This window comes from Balaenoptera acutorostrata, chromosome 17, assembly GCF_949987535.1.
Source record: "Balaenoptera acutorostrata chromosome 17, mBalAcu1.1, whole genome shotgun sequence".
Classification (NCBI taxonomy): domain Eukaryota; kingdom Metazoa; phylum Chordata; class Mammalia; order Artiodactyla; family Balaenopteridae; genus Balaenoptera; species Balaenoptera acutorostrata.
This window is the reverse complement of record NC_080080.1, coordinates 10,516,414-10,543,308: the sequence shown is the minus strand read 5'-3', so window position 1 is coordinate 10,543,308 and position 26,895 is coordinate 10,516,414. Positions and strand designations below refer to the sequence as shown.

The window sequence follows — 26,895 nt, the reverse complement described above, 5'->3', positions numbered from 1 at the left end:
CCTAGGTATAAACCCAACAGAAATGCATACATATGTTCACCAAAAGACAAATATAATAATGTTCATAGAAGAACTGCATGTATAATAATATATGTATAAAAGCTCAGGGAGAAATCTGCAGTCTCAAATCTACAGGTCCTGTGGTATACACAGCTATAGCACCACACTTAGTCTTGCTATTCCAGTGTTATCTGTGTCCTGAATTTTACTCATTTTATGCATATATCTTTCCATTGGGTCATCTATTCTATCATGTAATTTGCCCTATTCTCTGAGGAATACAGTGGAGTATAAACACATAAAAAAATACTCATTTACACACACACACGGAAGATTTGGCCCAGGCCACCTTTCACATTCTTTGATTCTAAAAAGGGACCAACTCTTCTAGCCAGAAAATGGTCCCACATTCAGGAACCCTATGGTACCTCTGTTCCTTGAGACAACCTTTGCCAAGGTTGATCCCAACACATGTATATTAGTGAACAGAGGCGGACTAATATCAACCAATCTTAAGTAGGGAGAAGCTAAACAAATTAAAGCAGAAAGGAAATTAATATGGTTAGCACTTATAATGTAGCAGGCAAGGGACTTTCAAAATATTTGGTGCTTTCAAATATTTCTCATTTCATCCTCAACACAGCCCTGGAGAGAGAGCGTAACTGCAGGGAGTATAAGAAACCTTCCTCCCACCCGGCAGCTACGAAGTGTTTGCATCTGCACTTGACTCCAGTTCTTCTGGCTCCAGGTTCACTTCTCTTTCGACCACACCACAGCTGAAGGCCTCCAGAGAGACGAGACATCGATCCACCATGGATCTGGGATGGATCTGATCTGGGCAGTAGTTTATGTTCTAGTGTTTAAACCTTGGATCGTCCTATTACCAACCTCGAGACTGCAAAGGTTTGAAATCATGTTCCCACGTAATGCAGTCTCCTCCTCAGAATGCAAAGGGCATTAAGTTAGGGTCAACCTTCTGGTCTGTACTATTTCAGCATAATTGCTTTTTAACAAGCATATATACCTGTTGACTTCAATAAATTGCAGGTTTTGTCCCACTCAAAGAATTGGCTTCATCGTTACCTGGTTCCTGCTGGGGAAGCAGCACAGACGTTAAAGGCAACCTGACCCGAGTTTGAATCCTACCCTGGGCCATGGGGTCTGGCTTCTATGGGAGGTACCCAACTCCCCAGCCCTGGAAAATGGCAGGAGCTGAATGCATCTTGGCTTCTTTTCATACAGAGGACAGCAGAGCTACAGTGATTTATCCCTTAAAGACAGTGGCATAACTGTTCACAGAGCCCCCGTCTGCACAGCACCTGGGACTACCTTCAAGGCAAAACAGAGAAGAGGCTTCCACTGTAAAGAATCATCCAAAGCCCCCCTTCAAGCAAAGTCAGCTTTGGGATCCTAGCCTCACTGGTCGGCTGCCTCCCGGACTTGCATCTTTACTGCCCTTGTTTCCTAACTGCTCCAAATTGCTGGTCTCAGCCACAGGCCTTCCCTGGTGGGCACTAAGGGATCGACAGGTGGGAAGGACCTAGGAATGCTTTACAGTTATTGACTAGTGTTTAGTCTCAGGCTCTCAACCCTTGGATTCTATGGTCCTCAGGCTATACTGTACCTTTCCTTGTCAATATGCTGTTGCCCACTGTAGTTAGGACCACGGACAGGGAGGCCCTGGAGAACTGGCTGGGAAGAAAGGCCCCCGTAGGTGCTGGCTATGGCTGGATGTGGGAATGGGGTAGCAGAGGAGGAAGAAGACAAGCAAAAAAAGAAAGAAAAGAAGGGAGGGAGGGAGAGAGAAAGAAAGAAATGAGGTCTCCTCCCTCTGGTCTCACTAGAGAAGATTCTGAAAGGTGTAACAGAAAGAGCAGGCAAGTGGAGTTCTACCAGCAAAAAACAGAGAGACAAGGAAGGGAATGCCCATTACTGGCCACCTACCATTCCTAGAGCTTTGCCTCTGTTATATCTCCTTTAATTCTTACACGACCCTGTGAGGTAAGATGATCCCCATTTCACAGATGAGGAAACTGAGGCACAGAGAAGTTAAATACGTGGCCCACATCCTAACAAACAGGTCTGTGTATCTCAAAGCCAGTGCCGCTTTTTAACATCAGCTGCCTACAGCTTCACCCCTGCAGACGTAGCTGAGAAACAAATAAACAAAAAGGGAAGATAGAAAGTTCCACTTCATCTGATGTTCTTGGAGGGGGGAGATAATCTACCCCCATCCCTGCCTCTTCAGAGACACACACACATTGCCACACCACACACAAATTGGAAAAAAAAAAAAGAATTATAACCAATTTGGAATTATATTTTTGCTTTTGAGTCCTTTAACCCAGCAAATATGGGCTCCCAAATGCACATCCTACAGTAATTCAGGTTGCTTCTCTCTGTCTCTCTGGCTGGGTGCTCTTCTTCAGATAATTTCAATTGGGAAGCACAGAGAGGGCCTCCCAACCACAAGGCATGGAAACATGGCCACAGCCTGGGCTGGGCGCTCTGCCCTGGGTGCTAGCACCTCCCACGGGTCCAAGCCTGACCTTGGTGGACTCCACATTGGGGCTGCTTTTTCTTCCCTCATCTCAGGAATTCAGGCAAAGGCTGAGAGACGAGGCCCAATTATCCCAGTAACTGTGGCTGCCTGAAGCCAGTGTGAGATTAACGTGGCATTTACTTGCTTTTGTTTTCCACCTTCACATCCAAGTTCAAATGGGGCAAGAGGTATGAAAAGTTTTCTGAGAAGCACTGAAAAGAATCAAATCAGGATGCAAATCAAAACTACAATGAGGTATCACCTCACACTGATCAGGATGGCCATCATCTAAAAGTCTACAGATAATAAATGCTGGAGAGGGTGTGGAGAAAAGAGAACCCTCCTACGCTGTTGATGGGAATGTAAATTGGTGCTGTCACTATGGAGAACAGTATGGAAGTTCCTCAAAAAACTAAAAATGGAACTACCATATGATCCAGCAATCCCACTCCTGGGCATATATCCGGAAAAGACAAAAATTCTAATTCAAAAAGATACGTGCGCCCCAGTGTTCACAGCAGCACTATTTACAATAGCCAAGACATGGAAGCAACCTGAGTGTCCATCAACAGATGAATGGATAAAGAAGATGCAGTGTGTATATATATAAAATATTCCATTTTATATATATATAAATATATATAATATTCCATTTTATATATATTATATATAATGGAATATTACTCAGCCATAAAAAAAGAATGAAACACTGCCACTTGCAGCAACATGGATGGACCTGGAGATTATCATACTAAGTAAAGTAAGTCAGACAGAGAAAAACAAATATCATACGATATCACTTATATGTAGAATCTAAAATACGATACAAATGAACTTATTTACAAAACAGAAACAGGCTCAGAGACATAGAAAACAAACGCTTGGTTACCAAAGAGGAAAAGGGGTGGGGGAGGGATAAATTAGGAGTATAGGATTAACAGACACACACCGCTATATATAAAATAGATAACCAACAAGGATTTACTGTGTAGCACAGGAAACTATATTCAATATCTTGTAATAACCTATAATGAAAAAGAATCATATATATATATATATATGATTCACTTTGCTGTACACCTGAAACTAACACAATAGTGTAAATCAACTATACTTCAATTAAAAAAAGAATTTAAAAAAAAGAATCAGATGTTTCAGAATTGGAAGGACTTGACCATCCTCTTCCTCACTCCAAACTTCAGAGATAACACAGACAGACACACACACACATACACCCTCAGAATCTTGAGTCCACAAGTGATTGACAAGCAGACACTGCGGAAGGAGCCTTTTTACTAAAGATCGGTCACTCATTATTCGTTCATTGGACACACACGTGGAGCACCTCCAGCCTGCTGGCTTCAACGTGAGACCCACAGGTTTAAGTAGGAGCCGGGCAGGGCAGGGCAGAGCCCTCAAGAAGCCTACAGTTAATCTGGAGGTGCAGGTGGCCCACCAGGCCCACTCAATGCCCTTCCTGTCCTGCGCTGGACCCTGGGGGTCTGATCTGTTCTGAACACATCTCAAGGCTCCTTGACCCTCCGGCTTCCAGCTGGGTTCGGCCAATGGGATGGAGGCCAGTGGGATGGAGGAAGTGGTGTTCCCCTCCGCCCCAGGCTCCGGCCCTTCCAGTTGCTGTCTTAATGAGGGCCCTCTGCGCACAGCCTCTCCGGCTCTGCTTCCCAGAGACACCCCCTCCCTCGCCCCTTCAGACCTTCAGCGGAGCCTGGAGGGCCCCGCCATCCCTTGCGGTTTCCCTACCCCTCGCCCACACTTCTCAAATGAGTCTTTTATTAAACTCTGCTCGAATTATCCTATTTTGAGAGTGCCATCTGCTTCCTGCTGGGACCCGGACTGATCCAGGGAGGCAGAGTAAACAGACAACTGCAGTATAATGCAGAACAAGAAAAGACAATATTGTCTTCCAGGGAAGTACAAGAGCTCTGGGGTCTGATGGGTTGTGCATTCTGGTTCCACCACTCACTGTCTCTGTTAATCTCTTTAATCCTCAGTTTCCACCTCTGAAAAATGGGGTTAATATTAGTGCCTACTTCATAGGGCAGCAGTGAGGATTAAACGAGACAGTACAAGTAGGGTGATCAGCTCACTGTCTGGCTCTTCATCGGTGCTGACAGACACTAGCAGGAATTCTTAGTTAACTGTACAGTCCCTTTAACATAAGTGCCCAATATGTATCTGCTGAATGGCCGAAGTTCTAGGATAAATAGATACGGGGGATGTAGAGGAGCAACAGGGCAATCAATGGTAAGGAGGGAATCTGGAAGGACTGCCTGGAGGAGGTGATGCTGAGCTGCCTCCCAAAGGAGAAGTTAGCTGGTAGGATGGCTGGCAAAGGATGTTCCAGGCAGACGGAACAGCAGGTACAAGTGCGTGGAGGCCTGACACGCACATCAGATGCGGGGCAGTGCAAACAGCTCAGTGCAATGAGAGTGAAGGATGTGTGACCGGCAAGATAAGAGCAGATAGGCAGGGGCCACTGGAGAAAGCCTTGGATGTCAAGCCAAGGAGTTGGTCTTTGTCCTAAAAGCAAGTCAGAGCTTCTAAGCTGGCAGTGGCCACGAACAGGTTGGAAACTGAGAAGGTTCAATCTGGCTACAATGTTGGCCCTGCATGAACATGGCACGAGCATACAGTAGGTGCTTTTCAGGCTTGCTGAAGAATGGATGCATACCAGCAGTTCTACACAGCAAGATCTGTCACCTCCCTCCCTTCCTCCTTCCAATACACATTTAATACATAGAACACAGCGTGGTCCAGGTAACTCACCAGTCACCGGTCTTCCAAGGGATCTCACAAGTTAATCCCCACAGTGGTATCATAAAATATATGTTTGGTCTTTGCCCCGGTTCCCGGCACAGAGCTCCTAACGCCTTTGGGATATCCAGAGTACTAAGAGTGTCTTTTGTGTGCTAATGAGATGACTCACAGGTAAGGGGCTAAATAGCTTCAGGGCAGTCCCCAGAAAGATCTCCAGGGAGGGGCTGGGGGCTGGGGACAGGGTTCAATCACCAATGGCCAAAGAGTTAATCGATCATGCCTGTGCAATGAACCCTCCATAAAAACCCCTGAACTTCGGCACTGGGGGCTTCCGGGTTGGTGAACACATCAGTGTGACAGGTGAGCCTTGGGAGGGCAAGGAAGCTTGTGCACCGCACCCTGCCCCCCCTCGGCCCTCCACACCTCGCCCTATGCATCTCTTCCATTTGGCTCTTCCTGAGTTGCATCCTTTAGAATAAACTGGTAACAGTGAGTAAAGTGCTTTCCTGAGTTCAGTGAGTCATTCTAGGGAATTATAAAACTTGACGAGGAGGCTGTGGAAACTTCCAAATTTATAGCCGATCAATCAGAAGTAGCCCCTGGGACTTGTGACTGGCATCTGAAGTGGGGACAGTCCTACGGGACTAAGCCCTTAACCTGTGAGGTCTGCGCTAACTTCAGGTACATAGTGTCAAAATTGAGTTGTTGGACACCCAGTTTCTGCCGGAGAATTGGAAAGCTGCCTGGGGTCAGAAGTGGCGTTAGAAAAAAAAGACATCACGCCCATCCACTCTCTGCTTCATGGCGTGTGCTGGACACTCCCACCACCCTGCCAGCTGCGAGCCACGCCCGGGGGCCCCACTGCCAGACGGACATAGGAGGTCAGCACACATCTGGGCAGCTCTGTCCTCACTGACTCAGCTGCTGACTCAACTGTCCCTCTGGGTGTGGCCGCTGGAGGCACTGGGACCAGCCAGACAGCACGCCCCACGCCCGGCCCATGTCCTCGCTCTTAGCGCTCCGGCTCAGAAGTCCAGGGGCTGGAGGAGACTAGCCAGGAAGCCTGTGCCCCTGCCACCTGCATCCCACCCCCGACAGCGGCACCCAGCGGGGTGCCGGGCAGATGATCCCCCTCTTCCTTCTTCTGAGCACCTATGTGTTGGGTACCCCAGGTCTCAGGCTGGGATCCCTCAGAAGCAGAGTCTGAGATAAGGATTTAAGGAAACGAACCCAGGGGGATGAACGGGGAACTAAGACAGAGCCAGGAAGGAAGCCAACAAGGGTGCATGAAAGGGGACGTTACCGCCAGGGACAACCGGGCTCCAGTCCTAGTGCGGATGTCTGGGAGAGGCTGGGACACACCTGACTGTGCACCTGCAGGCAGGGAGCTGGGGCATTTATTCTCCAGCTCTCTTCCTTCACTGGCTGTGGGCTGCTCCCGGGGAGTTAACCCCCAGCACTTCTGGCCTGACCCACATGCAGCTTGAGCAGGCAGAGAAACGTCGGGTCCAGGAGCAGTCCTGCGTGCTCAGCACCTGGGAACCAGTGTGGACCAAGGGGACTGGGGCCGGGGGGTAGGCACCAACGCTGCTCCTGCAGACGGCCCCCGGGGAAAAGACCACCAACCAGAGGCAGTCAGTCCTCAAGGAGGGACGTGGACAAGGCAAGAGGTAATCATAACCCAGGCAGGTAAAAGCAAGGGCTGAAGGTGCTTCTAGGGCAGTGCTGTCCAATAGAAGTATAATCTAATACAATAGGACTGCATGTCGTTTTAAATTTTAGGGAATTTCCTGGCGGCCCAGTGGTTAGGACTCCTCGCTTCCACTGCAGGGGGCCCAGGTTCGATCCCTGGTCAAGTATCTAAGATCCTGCAAGCTACGTGGCACAGTCAAAAAAAAAAAAAAAAAAAAAAAGTTTTAAATTTTAGGTCACCGAAGTAAAAAGAAACAGATGAAATTCATTTTAATAATAAATGTTATTTAACTCAATATATCCAAAATATTATCAAGGCAACATGTAATCAATAGACATATTATTAATGATGCAGTTGGCATCCTTTTTTTCCCTGCAAAGTCTTTGAAAACTGGTATATTTCATACTTCTGGGGCATCTCAATTCAGACCAGCCACGTGTCCAGTGCTTGGCAGCCGCACGTGACTAGTGGCCACCACACTGCACATCAGTGTTCGAACAAAAATGAAAAGCACCAGCTCCAGGCTGGACAAGGAATTGCAACGATGGCTTCCCAAGGCACTGAGAATAAAATCTAAGCCCCTTACACGGTCTCAAGGTCTTACCCCTCCCGGCCCCTGCTCATCTCCCTGACCTCAGTTTCCAAACACGCCCCTCCTTCCCCACCCCTCACCTTGCTTCCTATTGTCATTTTTGGAACATGCCACCACAGGGCCTTTTCACGTGCTATTCCCCCTCACCTGGAATGCCCTGCACTGGTCCTTGTCATCCTTCATGTCACATTCCACAGGGTCCTTCCTCCCACCCTGCTCCCGATCTCTTATTTATTTTCTTAAACCATCAGAAATTAGCTTGTTTGTTAATAGTATTTATTGATTTTATTGTCTCTTCCTCTCTCTGCTGAATCCACAGCTCCCAGAGCAATGCCTGACAAAAGAGAAGGTGCTTCATAAATATTTGTTGAATAAATGAACAAACTGCTCGGATAGAGGAGAAACAAAGTGGAGTCGAAGGATCAAACTAAATTCGGACACAGACCCTGTGATTTATTCTCTTCTGTGTTTCCAGCACACAGGGCCATCACCCCATAGATGCTTGTTCCAAAATGGAGAAGCAATTAATGGTAGGGGAAAGGGCTGGGGAGGGCTCCACAGAAGAGCTGGGTCTTGCAGATGAGTGGGGAGTGTGAAGGGTAGGTAGGGCATCCCTGGCAGGGGGAAGAGCACGTGCAAAGGCACAAGGGCATGGAAGGGCCGGTCGACCTGTCGTATGTGGCCGACACACATTCATTGCCACTCTTTCTACTAGTATCCCCTTCACAACAGAAGGGCTTGCAAGGCTCTTTATTCAATCTTCCACCTGGAAACAACACCCTCAGTCTGGTCCCCACTCCACTCCAGCCCTGCCCAGTCTGGCAGGCAGGCTGCTCACTACTTCTCAGACCTCTTCCCCGAGGGGCTTCCCAAGCTCCAGCCACGGGAAGCAGGTACCTGCAGCATGGAGCCTGAGACCCGGGTCCATATCCCTGACTGCTTTGGGGAAAGAGAAACTCTCTTTAAATGGACGAGAAGCCAGGAGGCTACGAGCCCCGAACCATTAGGAGAGCAGAGCCAGGCACTGTGCTAAGTGCTTTCATTAACTGGCTCCTTTAATCCTCGGTGCAGGAGGAAACCGAGGCTCAGAGGGGTGAGTGGTTTGCCCAAAGTCACACAGCAAGGAAGTGTCAGAAGGTAGAGTCTCAATGCTTATATATGTTGTACTGTAACAGATGAAGGGACTGCGTCCTAACGACCCCAGGGGCATCCCAGGATCCAGGAGCATCTAAAGCTAGCACTAGCCTTGGACTTTTCTTTTCCCCTGCTTGCCACTGAAGGATGCCCAACTGATACAGAACAGTATTTCTCCCAGAGACCCCGCTCTCCTGGCTCCTCTCCAGGCCTGGTCACCTGCTGGTGAAGACTGCCCTTTGTGATACAGGTCACACTCTGAACTCTATTTTGAACGCAGTGAAGGGGGTGCCAGAGTCCTGTAAGATTAAATGTGCTAATGACTTGGTAAAGTCAGTGTCCCATGTGTGCCACCTCCAGGTCCCCGTCAGTCAATGTATCACCAAATAATGGGGTCCGAGAGTGATGGAAGACTCAAACCAGATGGGGCACTCCAAGGTGAAATGGAATGACCTCAAGTTACCAGCAGGGACGGTCTTCTCTAATTAAAATAAACATGCAAACCACTCTCTCCTCTGTACATGAGACAGAACTGCTCCAAGGAAGGGATGATCACAACATTTTAGGTGTAACATCAAAGCTGTCAGCTCACTAGTCGTCTAGGACCTGGCCATTTTGTGTTCTAATTGTCATTTTCCCTCTCCTGCTACTCAGAGAGCCCCACTGCTGGACAGAGGAGGGAGTCAGAAGGCGTGGACTTCAGAGAGGGTGGTGCCTGTTTCCATCTGGAGAACCTGGGCAAGTCATCCTCTCACATCACACCCTTCAATAGCTCCCCATTGCCCGGTCATTCATTCACTCAACAAACATTTACTGAGTGCCTATTATGTGCTCTGCACCGTCCTGGAAGCTATGGAGAGTTGTGAGCAAGACTGGGATGGTCCCCACCCTCCTGGAAATGATAATCTAGTGAGAAGGACAGAGGCTGACATGAGTAAAAGCAAGACGGTCACACACACACGCGCACACACATACCTACATACACATACACACACACACACACAGAACACACAGGTTATAGACAGGTGCTAGCTGAGTTGGAAGGAGGTGTCAGGGAAGGCTTCCCTGGGGAAATGCCCTTTGGGCTGAGGCTTGGATGAGTGGGAGTTAAGAAGGAAAAAGGAGAAGAAGGGACCAGTGCCCCAGGGATAGACTTCCCCAGGGAACCAACAGAACTCAGGTCTGGCTGGAGCGCAGACAAGGAGAGGTGAGTGGTAGAAGGGCCAGGCCGACTGGGGTGTTGGGGAGACCGTACACTTACCCGAGGACAAGGAAGCCACGGGCAGGGGCCTCCACTGTGTCACGGTGCCGGCCCTGGAAGTCCTCACTGTCTGCGCCTGGATCCGCCTCACAACCCACCACACTCCTGCCTGCCAGGCGGCGGCTGCTCTCATGGAAAGGGTATGGGATCTGGGGGTAGGGCAGAGGCCTGGACCCACACTTCAGAGGAAGCTGGCAGTCAGAGGCAGGGGCTTGAGAGTCAAACTCTGTCTTTGATCCAGTGGGATGAGCTGAACAAAGTTGCTAAGAGCAGAGATGAGAAACAGGAGGCCGACTGACAAATATGGCCTGGAGCCATCCCAGAAGCAAGTCGGGATGGCGCTGGCTGCTGGGAGTGTGCCTGAGGTTCATTTAAAAGAGCCAAAGCAGAACGAAGACTCTAGAAGACCCGCTAAAGAAGTCGTTTGAACTTAAGCTACTGCCTCCGCCTACCTCCAGTGACTTGGTTAGTGGGGTGGCCTTGGCATTTTGGCCTCCCTGCAGCTGCCTCTCAGTCCCTTGGTTTCCATGGTGCTGACCTCTCCCCAGCTCTGGGGCTGGTCACGTGACATAGGCCTGTCCAGTCCGAATATCCCATCACGTTGTCCACAGTGATTGGGACAAGTGACCCAAGCTGAACCAATGGCAATCAATTCAGGGATTTTGCTAGCATTTCTGGGAAGACAAGCTCTGTACCTACTGGGTGGATAGACTGGCAGTTGCAGGACAGGTGTTTCTGGAAGCTGCAACATGGAGAGCCTGGTCTGTGGCTCGGGAATCTAAGTCAATTATCTTGCTGCTGATGAAGAGGCGGCGGCAAGGGAGAGTGGGGCGAGTTCCCTGCAGCCAGTCCTGTTAATGACCTGTCTGCAGTCGCTTTGTAAACCTCTATCTTCAGTTTTGCGGCTCAGCCAAAAGCAGTCGCTCTGCGCTTCAGCTTGGCAAGCACATTTTCACTTTGGAAGCGATGCTGCTGTTGCCGTGGTTATCGATTCTCAGGAAAACCTGTGTTGTTGTTTATGAGCCTCAAACCCCAAATATTTGCAGAGAACCCCTTTCAGGAGCTTTTGGCACTACGATAACCCACGCAAAGTGTTCTACATCTCAGACTTTTTTTTTTTTAAACAGAGAAAATTGTTCTCTACTCAAATCTGTAAAATGCATTAGCTCATAGTTTCCATTTTAAACCAAAATCAAATCAACTTTAATATGCATTGGGTATCCAAGGCTGCTGTTTCCCTTAAGATTATCTTTGTAAGTCCTAACAGTTTGGATGGCCCAGCATGAAGAAATGTGAAAACAGAGACCAAGGTCCATAAAAAAGCCCAGGTCCCATCCAATTTTCAATCACTTGTATACACATATGAGTACCTCATACACATATGAGATACCACCTCACCTGTGAAAGGATTCTACAAATAACAGGCCTAGCACTGGCATTTTATGTTCATGATCGGCTTAACAGGGGCCACTGATTTGAATTCAAACATAATACATATTTATTGAGCATCTACTATGTGCCAGGCTCTATCTGTGAACAAACAAATAATTCCAGATTGTTACAAGTGCTGGGAAGAAAACCTACAGGGTGCAGCCAGAGAGAGTAGGGTGATGAGGAAAGATCTGCCCGAGGATATAGCATGCTAGCTGAGGCTACAGGACAAGAAGTTGTCACCCCTGTGAAGAACAGGGGCTTGGGGGATGGAGGTGCAGGGAGAGGGGTCCTGCAGGCAGAAAAACAACATGTGTCTGAGTGCTGAGACCGGATAGCACTTGCTGAGTGTGAGAACAGAAAGAGGTCGGTGGCTGAAGTCTGTTGAGGGAATGGGGTGAGGGCAGATGACAGTGCAGGGCAGGCAGAGGCTAGATCATGCTGGCCTTTGCAGGCCATGGTAAGGAATCTGGATTTCATTCTCAGTAAAATGGGCAGGGGGGCATTGGGGCCACAGATACATTTTAAGCAGGGGCATAGCAAGTTCTCATGCAGGAGGCATGTGGAGAATAATCCAAGTTGGATATCCCAAGTTCGAGGTGCCTGCTAGACTTCCAAATGGAAACATGAGTATGGCATTTGGGATACTCAAGTCTGGAACTCAGAGGACAGACTCAGCTAGAGATATCATTTGGAAGTAGTCAGCATACAGATGGTCTTTGAAAATGCTCCGAGACTGGCTGGAGCGAGGGGTGCACCGCTGAGAGACAGAGGAAGAGGGCAAAAGCACAAGAACAAATCCAAGCAGCTTGGCGCCCTGGGAGCCAAAAGAAAACAGTGTTTTCGGAGGGAGGGAGTGGTCAGCTGGGTCAAATGCAGCTCCTGGAAGCTGAGTTGACTTGCAGAATAATTCTGAAGCTTTGAGATTTGGAAGTGGGGTGGGGGAGGGTTCATCTTAAAAGGCTTTCCTGGGACTTCCCTGGTGGTCCAGTGGTTAAGACTCCGCACTTCCAACTCAGGGGGCACAGGTTCTATCCCTGGTTGGGCAACTAAGATCCCACATGCCGCAAAAAAAAAGAGAAAAAAGGCTTTCCTTAGAACCTAGGGATAATAACGCAGTGTGGAAAAGTGGAAATTCCAGGCTCCAGGGCCAGACTCCCTGCAATTGAATTCCACTTCTGCCATTTACCAGCATCATGGCCTCAACCTTCCAAACCTCCACGAGCTTCAGCTTGCCTTTACCACAGAAATAACAATAGTACCTGCCTCACAGGCTGTTGTAAGGATTAAATGAGGTGATAAATAACAAATTCTCAGAAGAGTAAAGTGCCTGGCTCACGTCAAATGCTCAGGAAATGTTAGTTGTTGTTGTTATAATAATTAACGCTAAGTGCCAAGTGCTGGGATTTACATGTGTTATCTTATGGGGTAGATATTGTTATACCCATTTTACAGATGGAGAAACCTGCCTAGTATCACTAAGTTCCAGGGGTGGGTGGAGCTTGCATTCACATCCAGGTCAGACTCGGGCTGTCCTCTTAATCACTGCTCTGCAATCCCTCATGTGATGCCCAGGTGGGTGGTTGATGTCCAATGCAAGGGGAAAAATGGCTACTAATGCACTAATTGTGTGTTATGGACTGAATGTTTGTGTCTCCCCAAAATTCATGTGTTGAAATCCTAATGCATAATATGATGGTATCGGGAGGTGGGGCCTTTGGGAGGTTATTAGGTCATGATGGTGGTGCCCTCGTGAATGGTATTAGTGCCTTATAAAAGAGAACCCAGAGAGATCCCTTGCCCCTTCCACTATGTGAGGACATGAGGAAGACAGCCGTCAATGAACCAAGCAAGAAGCAGGCCCTCACTGGACATGGAATCTGCCAGCGCCCTGATCCTAGACTTCCCAACCTCTGGAATGGTGAGAAATAAGTGTCTGTTGTTTAAACCACAGTCCACGGTACTTTTGTTGTAGCAGCCTGAGCTGAGACATTGTACTTCTGCTTCAACTTGCATTTCCAGAGGTAATTATTGGTTTTAAATTGGTTCTGGCATGCTTAGAAACCAAATCTGACTCTGCATTTCACAGGGTTTCAGATTAATACAATGACGAGGTTGTGCTAGATCCGGGTTGTATGAATTGTGCTACAAGAAACCTCCCCCAGGGAGGATAGAGCATGTCCCCCCTATATGTGTGGAGCCCTGGGTCCCAGCCCTACTTCAACCAGAAAGAACTCTGCTCTCGTCTGTTTTCTACACTGAGCTCTCTTAAGCTTTCATATGAAGAAAATATTCTGAGGATACAAAAGTTTGAAAACCACAAACTGCACCTGCATCAGAATCACCTGCAGTGGCTATTAAAACGCAGACTCCTTGCCCCACTACACACTTTAGGGACCACAAACACAAGGGGGAGGGCCTAAGAATCTGCTTTTTTATTTTATTTTTAAAATTTTATTTATTTATTTATTTAGACTGCTCCAGGTCTTAGTTGCAGCACGCGGGATCTTCCCTGCGGCATGCAGTCTCTTAGTTGCAGCATGGGTGTGGGATCTAGTTCCCTGACCAGGGGTCGAACTTGCGCCCCCTGCATTGGGAGCACGGAGTCTTACCCATTGGACCACCAGGGAAGTCCCCTGAGAATCTGCTTTAGAACTAGATCCCCAGGTGACTCACGTGAGTATTCAAGTTTGAAAACCATGTCAGACGCTCTCCATTAACTCTACTGCCCAACCCACTAGCCACTGGCCACTTCTGGCTAATTTCAATTTAAATGGAAATTCATTAAGATTAAATAAATTTTAAAACTTCAATTTCTCAGTTGTACCAGGCACACTGTAAGTGCTCAACAGCCACATGTAGCTAGCAGACACCAGACAGAGCATTTCCACCATTACAGATCTGCTGGGCAATCCTGAAAGTTCTATTGGACAGCCCAAACTTAGGCCTCTAGGCCTGCTCAAATGATGTATCTCATGTGTTGACACTGAGGCACTAAACTCAGTCAACATCTCCTACCATTTTAAACTGTATTCCACGTGTAACATGCTCCCTAAAGATGTATCTTATTGGACAAAAATTACTTGTCATACATCTATTTCCCCTGACCCACTCTTAGAGCTTAAAGGCAGGAACCATGCATGTATTATTTAGGTCCATTATTCTCAGTGCCTAGAGCTTAAATAAATGCTTGGGAATTGCTTAATTGGCCCACACAACATAAATGAAATATGAAGCTGACAGTGATGTGTCCCAGCTAAAAGCCTTCACTAGCACATCCATTAGGATGGTTACTATTACAAAAGCAGAAAATCACAAGTGTTGGCAAAGATGTGGAGAAACAGAAACCCTTGTGCACTGTTGATGGGAATGTAAAATGGTACAGTCGCTGTGGGAAATAGTATGGTGGTTCCTCAAAAAATTAAATATAGAATTACCATTATGATCCAGCAATTCCATCTCTGGGTAGAATTCCATCACCCAAAAGATACCAAGCAGGGTCTTGAGATATCTGTACACCCATGTTCATAGCAGCATTGTTCACAATAGTCAACAGATGGAAGTAACCTAAGTATCCATTAATGGATGAATGGATAAGCAATATGTGGTATATATACATACAATGGAATATTATCCAGCCTTAAAAAGGAAGGAAATTCTGACACATGCTACAACATGGATGAATCCTGAGGATATTATGCTAAGTGAAAGAAACTAGTCACAAAATGACAAATACTGTATGATTCACTTATGTGAGATACCTAGAGTAGTCAAATTCATAGAAACAGCAAGTAGAATGGTGGTTGCCAGGGGCTGGAGGAAGGGAGGAAAAGGGGGGGGGCTGTTGTTTAGTGGGTACAGAGTTTTAGTTTTGCAAGATGAAAAGAGTTCTGGAGATGGACGGTGGTGATGATTGCACAACAATGGGAATATACTTAATACCAATGAACTATACACTTACTAATCGTTAAGATAGTACATTTTATGTTTATATATATTTTAGCACAATTAAAACATTTTAAAATGTTTTAATTTTAAAATACATAAACAAATAATTTTTTTAGAAGTATTCACCGGTACCAACCAGAGGGAATATATCAGCCTCATGGCTTTGAGAAAATGGCTTTGGGAAAACTGTGGTTCTCAGTCCATGCTGTTACATCTTGGGTAGGAAGGGGCCGAGACAAGAGGAGGCACCTGCATACACTCCATCTAGCTGATCATCAGAACCTCCTGGAGGGGGACCTCCCTGGTGGTCCAGCGGTTAAGACTCCACCCTTCCAATGCAGGGGGCAAGGGTTCGATCCCTGGTCAGGGAACTAAGATCCTGCATCCTGCATGCCCCATGGCACAGCCAAAAAAAAAAAAAGAACCTCCTGGAGTCTGATTCCATTCACCTGGGGGTGGAATCAAGGGGATCTTTAATATTATAGAGTTCTGCATGGGACCCAGAGTCAAGAGCCCCAGTCTAGAGCACTTATATTCTCCCTATATTATGCTGCGGTTTCCATCTTCTCATCTGGTTTGCAAACTTCTTCAGGGGAGTGACTGTGCCTTATATCTACCCTGAGAATCTAAGTCACTTGTGGAATTTTTTTTTAAGACTGCGGATGCCTGGGACCCACCACACATCGATTAAATCAGCATCTCCAGGCATCTTGTGTTTTTTTAAAAACCCTCAAATGGGATTCTGATGCCCTCTCCTACACTGAAACCTCCTGCTCTGCGGGCCAACAGTGCTTGACAGAGAGGCTCAATGTTTGCTGAGTGACTCACAGAATGAAGTCCTTTGAATAAGACATTCAAAATGGAAAATGTGTGTTTCATCTGTGTTGCTTATTCTAAGTATTTTTCTATGACTATTTTGTACATAATTTAGACCAAATGACAAATAATAACAACAATTAGCATTTAGTGAGCACCTCATATGTGCCAGGTGCTGATCACGTGCTTCCCATGTATCATCTCATTTAATTCTCGATCCTATTTCTAAAGAAGATACTGTTATTGTCTCCATTTTACAGATGAGGAAACTGAGGCCCAGGGAAATCCAGTCACTTCCTCAAAAATAAAACTTTCTCTTTTTTTAATTAATTAATTAATTAATTAATTAATTTTTGGCTGCATTGGGTCTTTGTCGCTGCTCACGGGCTTTCTCTAGTTGCAAGAGCGGGGGCTACTCTTCATTGCAGTGCACGGGCCTCTCACTGTGGTGGCCTCTCTTTGTTGCAGAGCATGGGCTCTAGAGTGCAGGCTCAGTAGTTGTGGCTCATGGGCCTAGTTGCTCTGCGGCATGTGGGACCTTCCCAGACCAGGGCTCGAACCCGTGTCCCCTGCATTGGCAGGCAGATTCTCAACCACTGCACCACCAGGGAAGTCCAAAACTTTCTTTTTTTTACATGACATTTATATCATGAGCATTCTCATAACCTTTAAAAAGTGACCATAATTTTCTTATTAATGGCTACATCATTGTTTTTCATTGTTTTATCCTATTTTTTTTTTAATCATTTTGCCCTAATTTGTTAACTCGTTTCTCATTGTAAGGCAGCTTTTTGTCTTGTTTGCCACTGTTTACCATTTTAAACAATGCTGCAGTGGATATCTTTGTGCTAAGGGTGTTTTCTATATTTCAGAAAACTGTGCTTAGGAAAGATTATGGAAACAATGTTCTGATGGTGAATGGCATTAAACACTGTACAAAAGTCTTTATTGAGGGGACTGTGCTGAATGAGCTGGGTAAGCCCCTCTCCCGGGGACGTTTTACATGCCCTGGCCTAACCCCCACCGACTCGCACCAAGCACTTACTGAGGGCCGGGAGCGCTCGCGAACGCTTTATAGATCTGATCCCACCTGGTCCACACAAGACCCCTGGGGGAGGTGCAGTGAGACGCCTGAGGCAGAGAACGGGGAAGAAGCGGACCCAGGCTCACAGGACCAGCAAGAGCAGAACCAGGATAGGAACCCACAGCTCTAACCACCAGTCGGGGCTCCTGATCAAGGCAGGTTTTCGCCCTGACTCAACGACCACCCCATGAAACAAAAACTAACAGGAGTAGTGCCCATCAACTTGTACCACACAAGACTCTCCCTGTAAGTACACAATGTCTCACCTCCCAGGAAAAAAATCCAGAAACACTCACTCGGAGCAACACAGGGTTCCTGCCCTAAAGGCCTAGACCCCTTAGATGCAGAGAGAAAGTGGAAGAAGGAGGTCAATTATCCTTACCCAGGATCCACCCACACCCAGTGCCCTTGTAGGTGCTTTACACGGTTATATACATATTTGTTATGGGTTGAACTGTGTCCCCCCCCAAATGCTGATGTCCTAGTCCAGTGTCCCCATGAATGTGAGTTTATTTGGAAATAGGATCTTTGTAGATGTAATTAAGATGTAAATTAAAGATGAGATCATACTGGAGTAGGGTGGGCCCTTATTCCAACAAGACTGGTGTCCTTGTGAGAGAGAGGAGGAGAGACACAGAGGGAGAAGGACATGGGACAACACAGGCAGAGGCCGAAGCAACGCAGCTGCTAGGCAACAAACATCAAAGATGGCCAGCAAACCCCAGAAGCTAGGAAGAGGCAAGACAGGATTTTCCCCTACAGGCTTCAGTACCCTGCGATACCTTGGGTTTGGACTTCCAGCCTCCAGAATTGTGAGACAATACATTTCTACTGTTTTGAGCCACCAAGTCTGTGGTACTCTGTTACGGCAGCCCTAGGAGATGAATACAGTGTTGTATGGTCTTTTAGCTCCATCAAGACAGAAGCTATATTTTGTTCATCTTGGGATCCCAGCCACTGGCGCAGTCCCTGGCTCACAGTAGATGCTCACAGAGTGTTTGCTGAGTGAGCAAGTGGAAAAATTAATGAAGTACAAACTCAGGAGGAGAAGGAACTATGTCTTTTATCTCTACTAACAGACCAGAGCAAATCAGGTGCTCAATAAATGTTTTTAGAACGAATAAATGTTTTTAAATGAATAAATGATAAGCTCAGGAAGGCTTTGCAATGAGTCCTATTCATCTGTTTCCTCAGGACTCAGCATAGGGTGTGGCACACAGCAGCTTCTTAGTAAATTTGGAAGGAGGGAAGGAAACAAATGAAGGGAAGGTGGGAGGGAAGGAAACAAGACCAGGATCATAATTTCCCAATTCTCGGTCTAGGTAGGTAATTTCTTTCCTTTATGCATCTAACTGAGGCCATGGAATAAGCAGTTGAGTTTCAAACAGCCTCAACTACATTAAAAGGGCTTTCACAGCCCTTTGAATATAATTCACCTCCCCCCTTGAATATTGTTTTTCTAAACAATTGAATATTGTTCTAAAACACATTTCTTTTTCTTTTACATAAACTTGAACTTGAACATTGTTTTTCTAAAACACATTTCCTTTTCTTTCACATCCAGAAATCATAAGGCTTTCCAACCCTTCCAACAATGTCAGAAATGCAGCTCCGAGTTCAGAGGTCAATGCTTCTGTGTTCAGCTCGGGGGACACATTTCCTGTCCCTGTGCTGCATTCAGCCTCTGACACCTGCCCTTTGGCCAAAAAGGGACATCAGCTGGGCTCAGGGAAATTCAATTTGGGCTGACAGCCCACAGCACAAGAAGGACAGGGAGTCTGCAGTGACCTTTGCAAAGGCAAAGGCAGGGACAGGGAGTCAAAGAGGTTTCCCCTGGGCTTGGCTTAGGAGGCTCTAAAGTTATGGTCAGTTCATTTGTATGGATGGAGAAAACCCCTGAAAATAAGGGCAACTGATTTCCACTGCTGGCTCAGAATTCAACTGCACTGCCATTTGCTGCCCCTGCCATCCTGGTGGTATTTGAGGTGAAAAAAGAGAACATCTTGTTCTTTATTCCTCTGGACTTGAACTTTTCCAGGGATGGCAACTGCACTGTTGTGGGGTCTGATTTTATTCCTTCATTCCTTCATTCATTCATTTTTATTATGAACGAATATACATAATACATAAATGAACAAAGTAAGAGGTCCCTGGACTCATGTCCCGATACATTTAGAAAGCCTCTGCTCCCGTGTTTTCTCTCTTGTCTACTGAACTCCAAAGCTCAGCGTTTGTCTGCTCCACGGGACACCAGGTGGAGGTCACAACTGTCACAGTGACAAACAAGGAAAAGAAAAGCTGACCCCTTCTCAGGGCCTGTTAGCAGGGAAGGCAAAGAACTGCTTTATGTGCTTTGATGTAGCCCTGATGTGGTCAGCTTACCCATGGATGTGGGGACTTTCCGCCCTATCAAAGGAGTTGGTTGCGATGGACATCAGTGAGATGGACATTATTTTATCAGACCTGCGTGGTTGGATCAGTTTATGTGTCCCACCTGTGGCCCCAGGGCATCCCACGCTGAGCCTAACCCAGTAGCTGGCAATCTGTATGATATTTATCTTTCCTTTTCCTCTAGACAGAAAGCCCCATGAGGATAGGGCTGTGTGTGCTGCTTGTACCTTTATATCCCAAGCAACCTGGCCCCCAGTTCTTGGCACATAAGTAATAAGCAATTGATCGATACATGTTATGAAAGAGCCAACAAACAAACAAATAAGTGAAAAGAGATAAAGGTGTTAGGCCTTACGTTATAGTTAAGAGAGTGCGGGGCTTTAGAACCAGGTGTAGTTTCACTCATGTTCTACCACCTATCTGCTCCATGATATGTTTTAATTGAAATATAATATAAACACATAAAATTGCCTATGTCATAAATGTACCATTCAGGGAATTTTGACACCCATGCAACCAGCACGCAGAACATTTGCAGAACCTCAGAAGCTGCTTCATGCTCCCTTCCGGTCACTATCCCCTGACCCACCCAAAGGTAAACCACTATCCTGCCAGCTGCATGCCATCTGGCAAGTTACTATGCTCTCTGACTCTTATCTTCATATTGGGAAAATAATACTTACCTTGCTATGAGTATAAAATTTTATACATGTATATGTGGTACCTGGCAACAACAGTCATAGAGTAGTAATAGCGTTAGTAATAGAAGTAGTAGTAGTGACAGCACCAGCAGCAGCAGAAGTAACAGGAGAAAGAGAAGCACTAAAGCGACAGTAGAAGCAGTAGCTGTAATAGTAGAAGCAGCAGTAATGGTAACAATAGAAGTAGTAATAGTGGTAATAGAAGTAGTATTACTAATAGTAGAGTCAGTAGTTATAGTAATAGCTAACACTTACATAGCACTTATGACGTTCCAGGTACTGGTCCAAGTGCTTTACCTTAACTCATCTAATGTTCAAAGCAACACTTACGAGAATGTATAAAATAGGATTTTACAGATAAAGAAACTGAGGCACAGAAGTTAAGTAGATTTCCCAAGGTCATGTAGCTATAGAGTCCTGAATTCAGGATTCTAATACAGTACCAGCAGTCTGGCCACTGAGCCTATCCTCTTAATAGCAACCTTTCAATAACTATTTGCATGGCAAAGAAAGATTTGTCCTCCAATATCTGTTCTCTTCTCTTTTTTTTTTTGTTCTCTTCTTTTTCAATCACAATAATCCTCAATTTTGGTAAGCACGTGGTCTTACAGAAGAAAGATCACATTTCCCAGCCTTCCTTGCAGTTAAATGTAGGCAGAGGACTAAATTCTGGCCAACAGAACATAAGTAGAAGCAGCAAGTGTGACACTCAGAAGCAGATACCCTTAAAAGAAGGGGCCTGCCTTTCTTCTTCCCTTCTTCCTGCTGGTAGATGTGATGGCTGGCGCAGAAGCAGCCAGAATGGACCATGAGGTGACCTTGGGGGAAAGGAGGTGCACATGGCAGAAAAACAAGAGAGGAGAAGTCTGGGTCTCTCACAGTTGCTGCAGCAGCCCTGTACCACCCTGGGTTAGAACTTTCAGGTAAGAGAGAAATATACTTCTATCTTCTGTTTAAGCCAATGTTCTTTTAGATTTTACATCATTCATAGCAAAACCTAATCCTAAATAATGCACTGCTGTTGCAATTGTAATTAATATTGAAACTGAGAAGGACCCTGAAGGACCTTCCCAGGGACAGACACCCCCACCCCCGTGTTCCCCACCTCTTGTTTCTAGAAAAGCTTTAGCCCCCTAAGCCTTCCCCAAGTTCCAAGGAGCGAATTTAACCAGAGAAGTGAGAAAATGAAAAAAGAAAAGAAAGCAGTGAAGCAAGACAAAATAATAAAAATTTAGACATAAAACAACATCAAGGACCTTCAGTTCCTTCTTGGGGCTATAGACAATATTTTGAGTCATATCCTTGAGCTGTTTTGCAGATTCTAAAACCCCCACCATGTGGAGGAAGTTAACTGCATGCTGATCACCAACACATAGACCCCAGACTGGTGGGAACCAAAAGGTTGGTGATTTGAGATTCCTGAAACATCACCCTGCTACCTCACTACAACCAATCAGAAAATTGTGCACTAGCTGATCACTCACCCTGTGACCCTCTCCTTCACACTGTCTTTAAAAACCCTTCCCTGGAAACCACTGGAGAATTCAGATCTCTTGAGCATGAGCTGTCCATTCTTCTTGCTTGGCACCCTGTAATAAATGCTGTACTTTCCTTCACTACAACCTGGTGTCAGTAGATTGACCGTGCTGCCTGTCAGGCGAGCAGACCCAAGTCTGGCTTAGTAACAATATCACCTAAAAAGATACCTGCAAAACTAATGTCACTTTCGTGTTGGATTCTTGATTTATAAAACAAAACAAAATAAAACATGACTTGGGTAACCCTGTAATCATCAAACTATGAAGATAAGCAGGAAGAGTCTCATTTATCCTGGAAGATGGTAACAGTCCCCTATCAACTCATGTCTGGGTCACATCAAAGCCTCTCAGGTTGGCCTCCCTGCCTCTAGCCTCTCACCTCTCCTACCCATTCAGGATACTCTTCCTTATCTAATTACCCTAAAAATTACTTTCATTTTAAAAACTGGAATAATTATAATGTTTTATGTCCCTACTTTATGCAAGACACTTTATTGTACATCTTTTTTTCTAATCTGCACAAAAACCTGAAACATAACTATTATTACTCCAATTCCATAGATAAGAAAACAGAACAGAGAAGGTTAATGACTTGCCTGAGGTCACACAGAAAGTTGCTGGCAGAGCAAGAATTCAACCACCCCTCCAGCACCCACAATCTTTCCACCACTAAGCTGACTTCTGGGAAACGCCAGTCATAGCAGGTGGACCCTGTGTCAAGTCACCCTGGCAACTTTAAGATCCTTGGACTCTTGGAGTTTTCTCTGCCTAGTTTTCATGGTGCTTCCTGTCCAGTCCAGTTTTTTATCATCCACTAACACAAAGCTCCACCCACTGAGGTCAGATGCCTTAGACTCTATCATGTACGCCTATGCCAGGCCCCAGTATTCCCAGCTGAAAAATGGGACAAATCACACCTCTACCAAGAAGCAACATTGCAAGAGGAAAAAGGCAGGAGACCTGGAATCAGGAAAAATCGGTTTCAAATCCAGCCGGGCAAGTTCTCTATCTGTAAAATGAATGTGGTAAGCCCTTCCTGGTAGGATTGTTGGGCGGATTGAATGAAGTAATGTCTTTAAAGAGTCACTCAGCTAAAATAGCATCTATTCTTGTTGGCAGTGTTGTTTTTGTTATCATTCCTTACTTCATTCTCATACCACCACCCCACCACCTTTCCCTCTGCACACAGGTGACAGGTAATGTGACAGGAAACACTTCAAAAAGTCTGCAGCTCTACAAATGCCAAAGATCTGTTCACCACTAATATCCACACCCATGGTGTCTCTGTCAGATTCTAGTGCTTGAGTCTGATCAACTTTTGCATTTCAACCTCCCCAAAAGAATCCCTCCACATTTCCCAGGCTGGGCTCTCTGGACAGGATGGGCTAAGACCACTCACCGATTCCATAGTGAATCTCTTGATGAAAAACTGGAGAGCCTGGAGGCTGAAGATCTCATGTCTCAGCCGTCACATCAGAAAATTACCTGGATGGGGAGGTAGGAAAAAAGGTGACAAGAGTCATCCAGCAGGACTGGGCAGAAGACATTGTCTCAGACCAACACGTGATTTCATGTGGAAGCCAGCACCCTTGTTAGGAATGTTCTTACACCACAGTGGCTGTCCAGGAATGGGAAGGAAAACAGTGGGGAAACCACTATTTCAGCAATCCACTTTGGGGCTGACATCTCCATCAGTAAATCTGTACAAGTGCTCAGGAATCCTTCTTGCCTTTCTATTTCTAGCTCTATGTTGGAGAGCAATTTACAAGTCATTAACATCTCTAGACCTGAGCTCCTAAACATGAAATTAAATTGTGCTGACAGGTAGGACAGACAGACAGTCACAGCTGTGTGCCCATGGGGAAGCAGAGGAGTTCCCCCAGCCAAGGGAATCAGCACCAGGAAGAAGGTAGATATATATGAATCTACGTATTTCAGGACAGCCCCTCGGAACCAGAGAGAGGATTTTAATTAATTCATGCATACCAAAGCTTAATTAATTGCTGAGTGCACAGAGCACAGGAAGTCTGGGATTAAAGGTTTCACATAAGGGAACAGCTTCAATATTTTTGGATGGAGGGGAAACAGAAGTGGGGGTGTGAAAACAAGAGAAGCCAAGGGACCTGCTGGGTCCTTCCCCAAGTTCAGAGTGGTACCTCCATCTGCAGCCAGAAACCTAGGGACACACTTGACACACCATCTCCACATCCCTAAGTCACATGTCTCGAACCTAAGTATCTCTCAACCTGTCTCTCTCTCTCCATCTCCACTGACACAGCCCTGGATCAAGCCTCCATCATTCTCACCTGGGCTACTACAACTATCACCTAATTGGTCTCCCCTAATCACCATTTCTCCCTCTGAAATCTGCTCCCCTACACTGAAGCCAGAACAATCTTTTTCTTTTTTTATGTTTTATTATGCAGAATTCTGTACAGACACAAACACAGAGATTCCCACTGCCCAGCCCCAATCACCATCAACTCATAATCAGTCCTACCCCATCCACTCCCTAATCCCTCCCCCTCCCCATGTTGGTTTTTAGAAGCAAATTCCAGGCGTCTTAATTCCGTCATTAATAGCACAGCACAGGGGCTTCCCTGGTGGCGCAGTGGTTAAGAATCCACCTGCCAATGCAGGGGACACAGGTTCGCGCCCTGGTCCGGGAAGATCCCACGTGCCACGGAGCAACTAAGCCCGTGCGCCACAGCTACTGAGCCTGCGCTCTAGAGCCCGCGAGCCACAACTACTGAAGCCCGCGCGCCTAGAGCCCGTGCTCCGCAACAAGAGAAGCCACAGCAGTGAGAAGCCCGCGCACCGCAATAAAGAGTAGCCCCCGCTCGTCGCAACTCGAGAAAGCCTGTGCGCAGCAATGAAGACCCAACGCGGCCAAAAATAAAATATATAAAATAAATTTATAAAAAAAAATAGTGCAGCACGTATCGCTACATAAGGTCTTTTACAAAAATATAACAGCAACATCATTACCACACCTAAAAAGATAATTCCTTGATATCACCAAATATCCAATGTTCAAATTTCTAATAGCCTCATAAATGTTAAAAATGCTTAACAGTTTTTTTGTTTTAAAAAATCCAGATCCAAATACGACTGGCTAATATGCAGAATAAAAATTTTAAAGCTCAAATCTGTGTCATCCCTCCACCTCTAGCTTAACATTCTTTAATGGTTTCTCAGTGCTTCCAGATAAAAATGATTGAACACAGTCTGACTCTTGCCCCCCTCCTCTCTGACCTCATCTTGTCCACCCCAGCTCACTGTTGCAACCACATGACCTTTCAGATCCTGCAACTTTCCACGGTGCTTCTGCCCCAGGTCCTTTGCCCATGCTGCTCCCTCTGCCTGTAAGGCTTCCTCTCTCACTTTGGTTAGTTAACTCCTATACTTCTTTAAATCTTACTTCCTCAGGGAAACTCTTCCTACTCCTCTAGATTAGATTACAGAATTTATCTGTTTTTAACTATGCATTCATTCATGTGAAGACTGATAAACATATGTTGATTTGATTTGATAATAAGCCATGTGATACAAAGACTGTGTTTGGATTTTCTCGTATCCCCAGCACCAACCACACAGTGGTGTCCAGCACAATATTAATAAACATTTGTTGGATAAATGATCAAACCACGTTCTTCAACCTTAGATGCCAACAGTGATTGACTGAATCTTCCCGAACTTTGAATCACACATTTAAGTTAGATGGGGAATTGACAGTCTTATCCTAAAATTGATATGGAAATGCAATGAACTCAGATAGCCAAAATGATGTGGAGGACTCACATTTCCCAATTTCAAAACCTACTACAAAGCTGGAGTAATCAAGACAGGGTGGTACTGGCATAAGCAAAAACATATGCTCTCCTCCAGAATCACAGACCATGATTTTCCCGTAACATTCATCTCCTGATCACAATTTTACACACTATATGTACATGAAAAACAAGACCCTGTTACTGGCATAAATAAGCAATGCCTCTCCCAGCCCACGCCTCACCTTGCCTTTCCTTTGCTTTCCTTGCTTCACCCAAGCATACAAGCTAAGACAGTGTATAGACTGGATCACTGCTCCTATTCTTCACTCTCAACCTGAATTTGAATTATACATCCCTGCCCTTGGTCCTGTGTCTTTGTAGTCCTTCCTACTATAGCGGGCGGTAGTTCTTTCCATGCAGCATTGGATTCTGAACTGGACCACTGACTTGTTTACAATGGAATTCGGATGGAAATAACACTATGCTGGTCCCAAGTCTATCCCTTGCCCTCTTGTGATGTGTCATGAGAGGACTATGTCTCCCCAGACCCTTTCAGCTGTTGCCTTTCAGCCTGGACCCCACAATAAAGACACGTGGAGCAGATCTGAACCAAACCTGAAGTTCAGCCTGAGCCAGCCAAGCCCAACCTAGATCAGCCAAACCACAACTGACCCACGACCCATGAGCATGAAAATAAACACCTGCCATCAAGCAGGCCACTGCAGTTCTGAGGTTTTTGTTACTCGGCAAAACCTGACGAATACACATGGGAACGCTAATTTATGGACACCAATGAGTATCAACACAATTGGGAAAAATGAAAGCCTTGCACACAGACAAAACAGATGTGATGACAATCAGCAAAGCCACCTCTTGCAGAAAACACACCTACTTAGTGCCAATTTGACCCTCACAAGAAGACACTGGGCCAGCTTTACAGATGAGAACATCGATGCTGAGAGATATGAAATAGTGTGTCCAAGACAGTGTGCGGCAGAACTGGGATTCCAACCCAGGTTGTCTGACTCAGAAAGTCTAAGCCAGGCTTCCTCTCCTTAAAATAACTCGAAGATGCTCAGAGACAGCTATCACATGAGTGCCTGGTACCCCAATCCACCTCCACCCTTGTCCCGCTTCCTCTAATGGGTCTTCACGAGGGGCTGCAGGGACAGAGTATCCTGGTCGGTGAGGCTCTTCGGCTGTTGGGTCCCTT

General features: G+C 46.0%; 1 protein-coding gene across 3 annotated transcripts in view; it reads right to left on the bottom strand.

The window, feature by feature from the left end:
- ASAP1 (ArfGAP with SH3 domain, ankyrin repeat and PH domain 1) overlaps positions 1 to 26,895 on the bottom strand; it is a 355,141-nt gene that overhangs the window by 288,794 nt on the left and 39,452 nt on the right. The window contains exon 2 of one of the 3 annotated variants that reach the window (XM_057531793.1): positions 23,309 to 23,394. The exons of the other annotated variants lie outside the window; for them this stretch is intronic. Coding sequence (XP_057387776.1) covers positions 23,309 to 23,367 — 59 coding nt within the window. The 5' untranslated portion in view covers positions 23,368 to 23,394. The remainder of the gene's footprint in view (positions 1 to 23,308; positions 23,395 to 26,895) is intronic. 3 annotated transcript variants of the gene reach the window in all.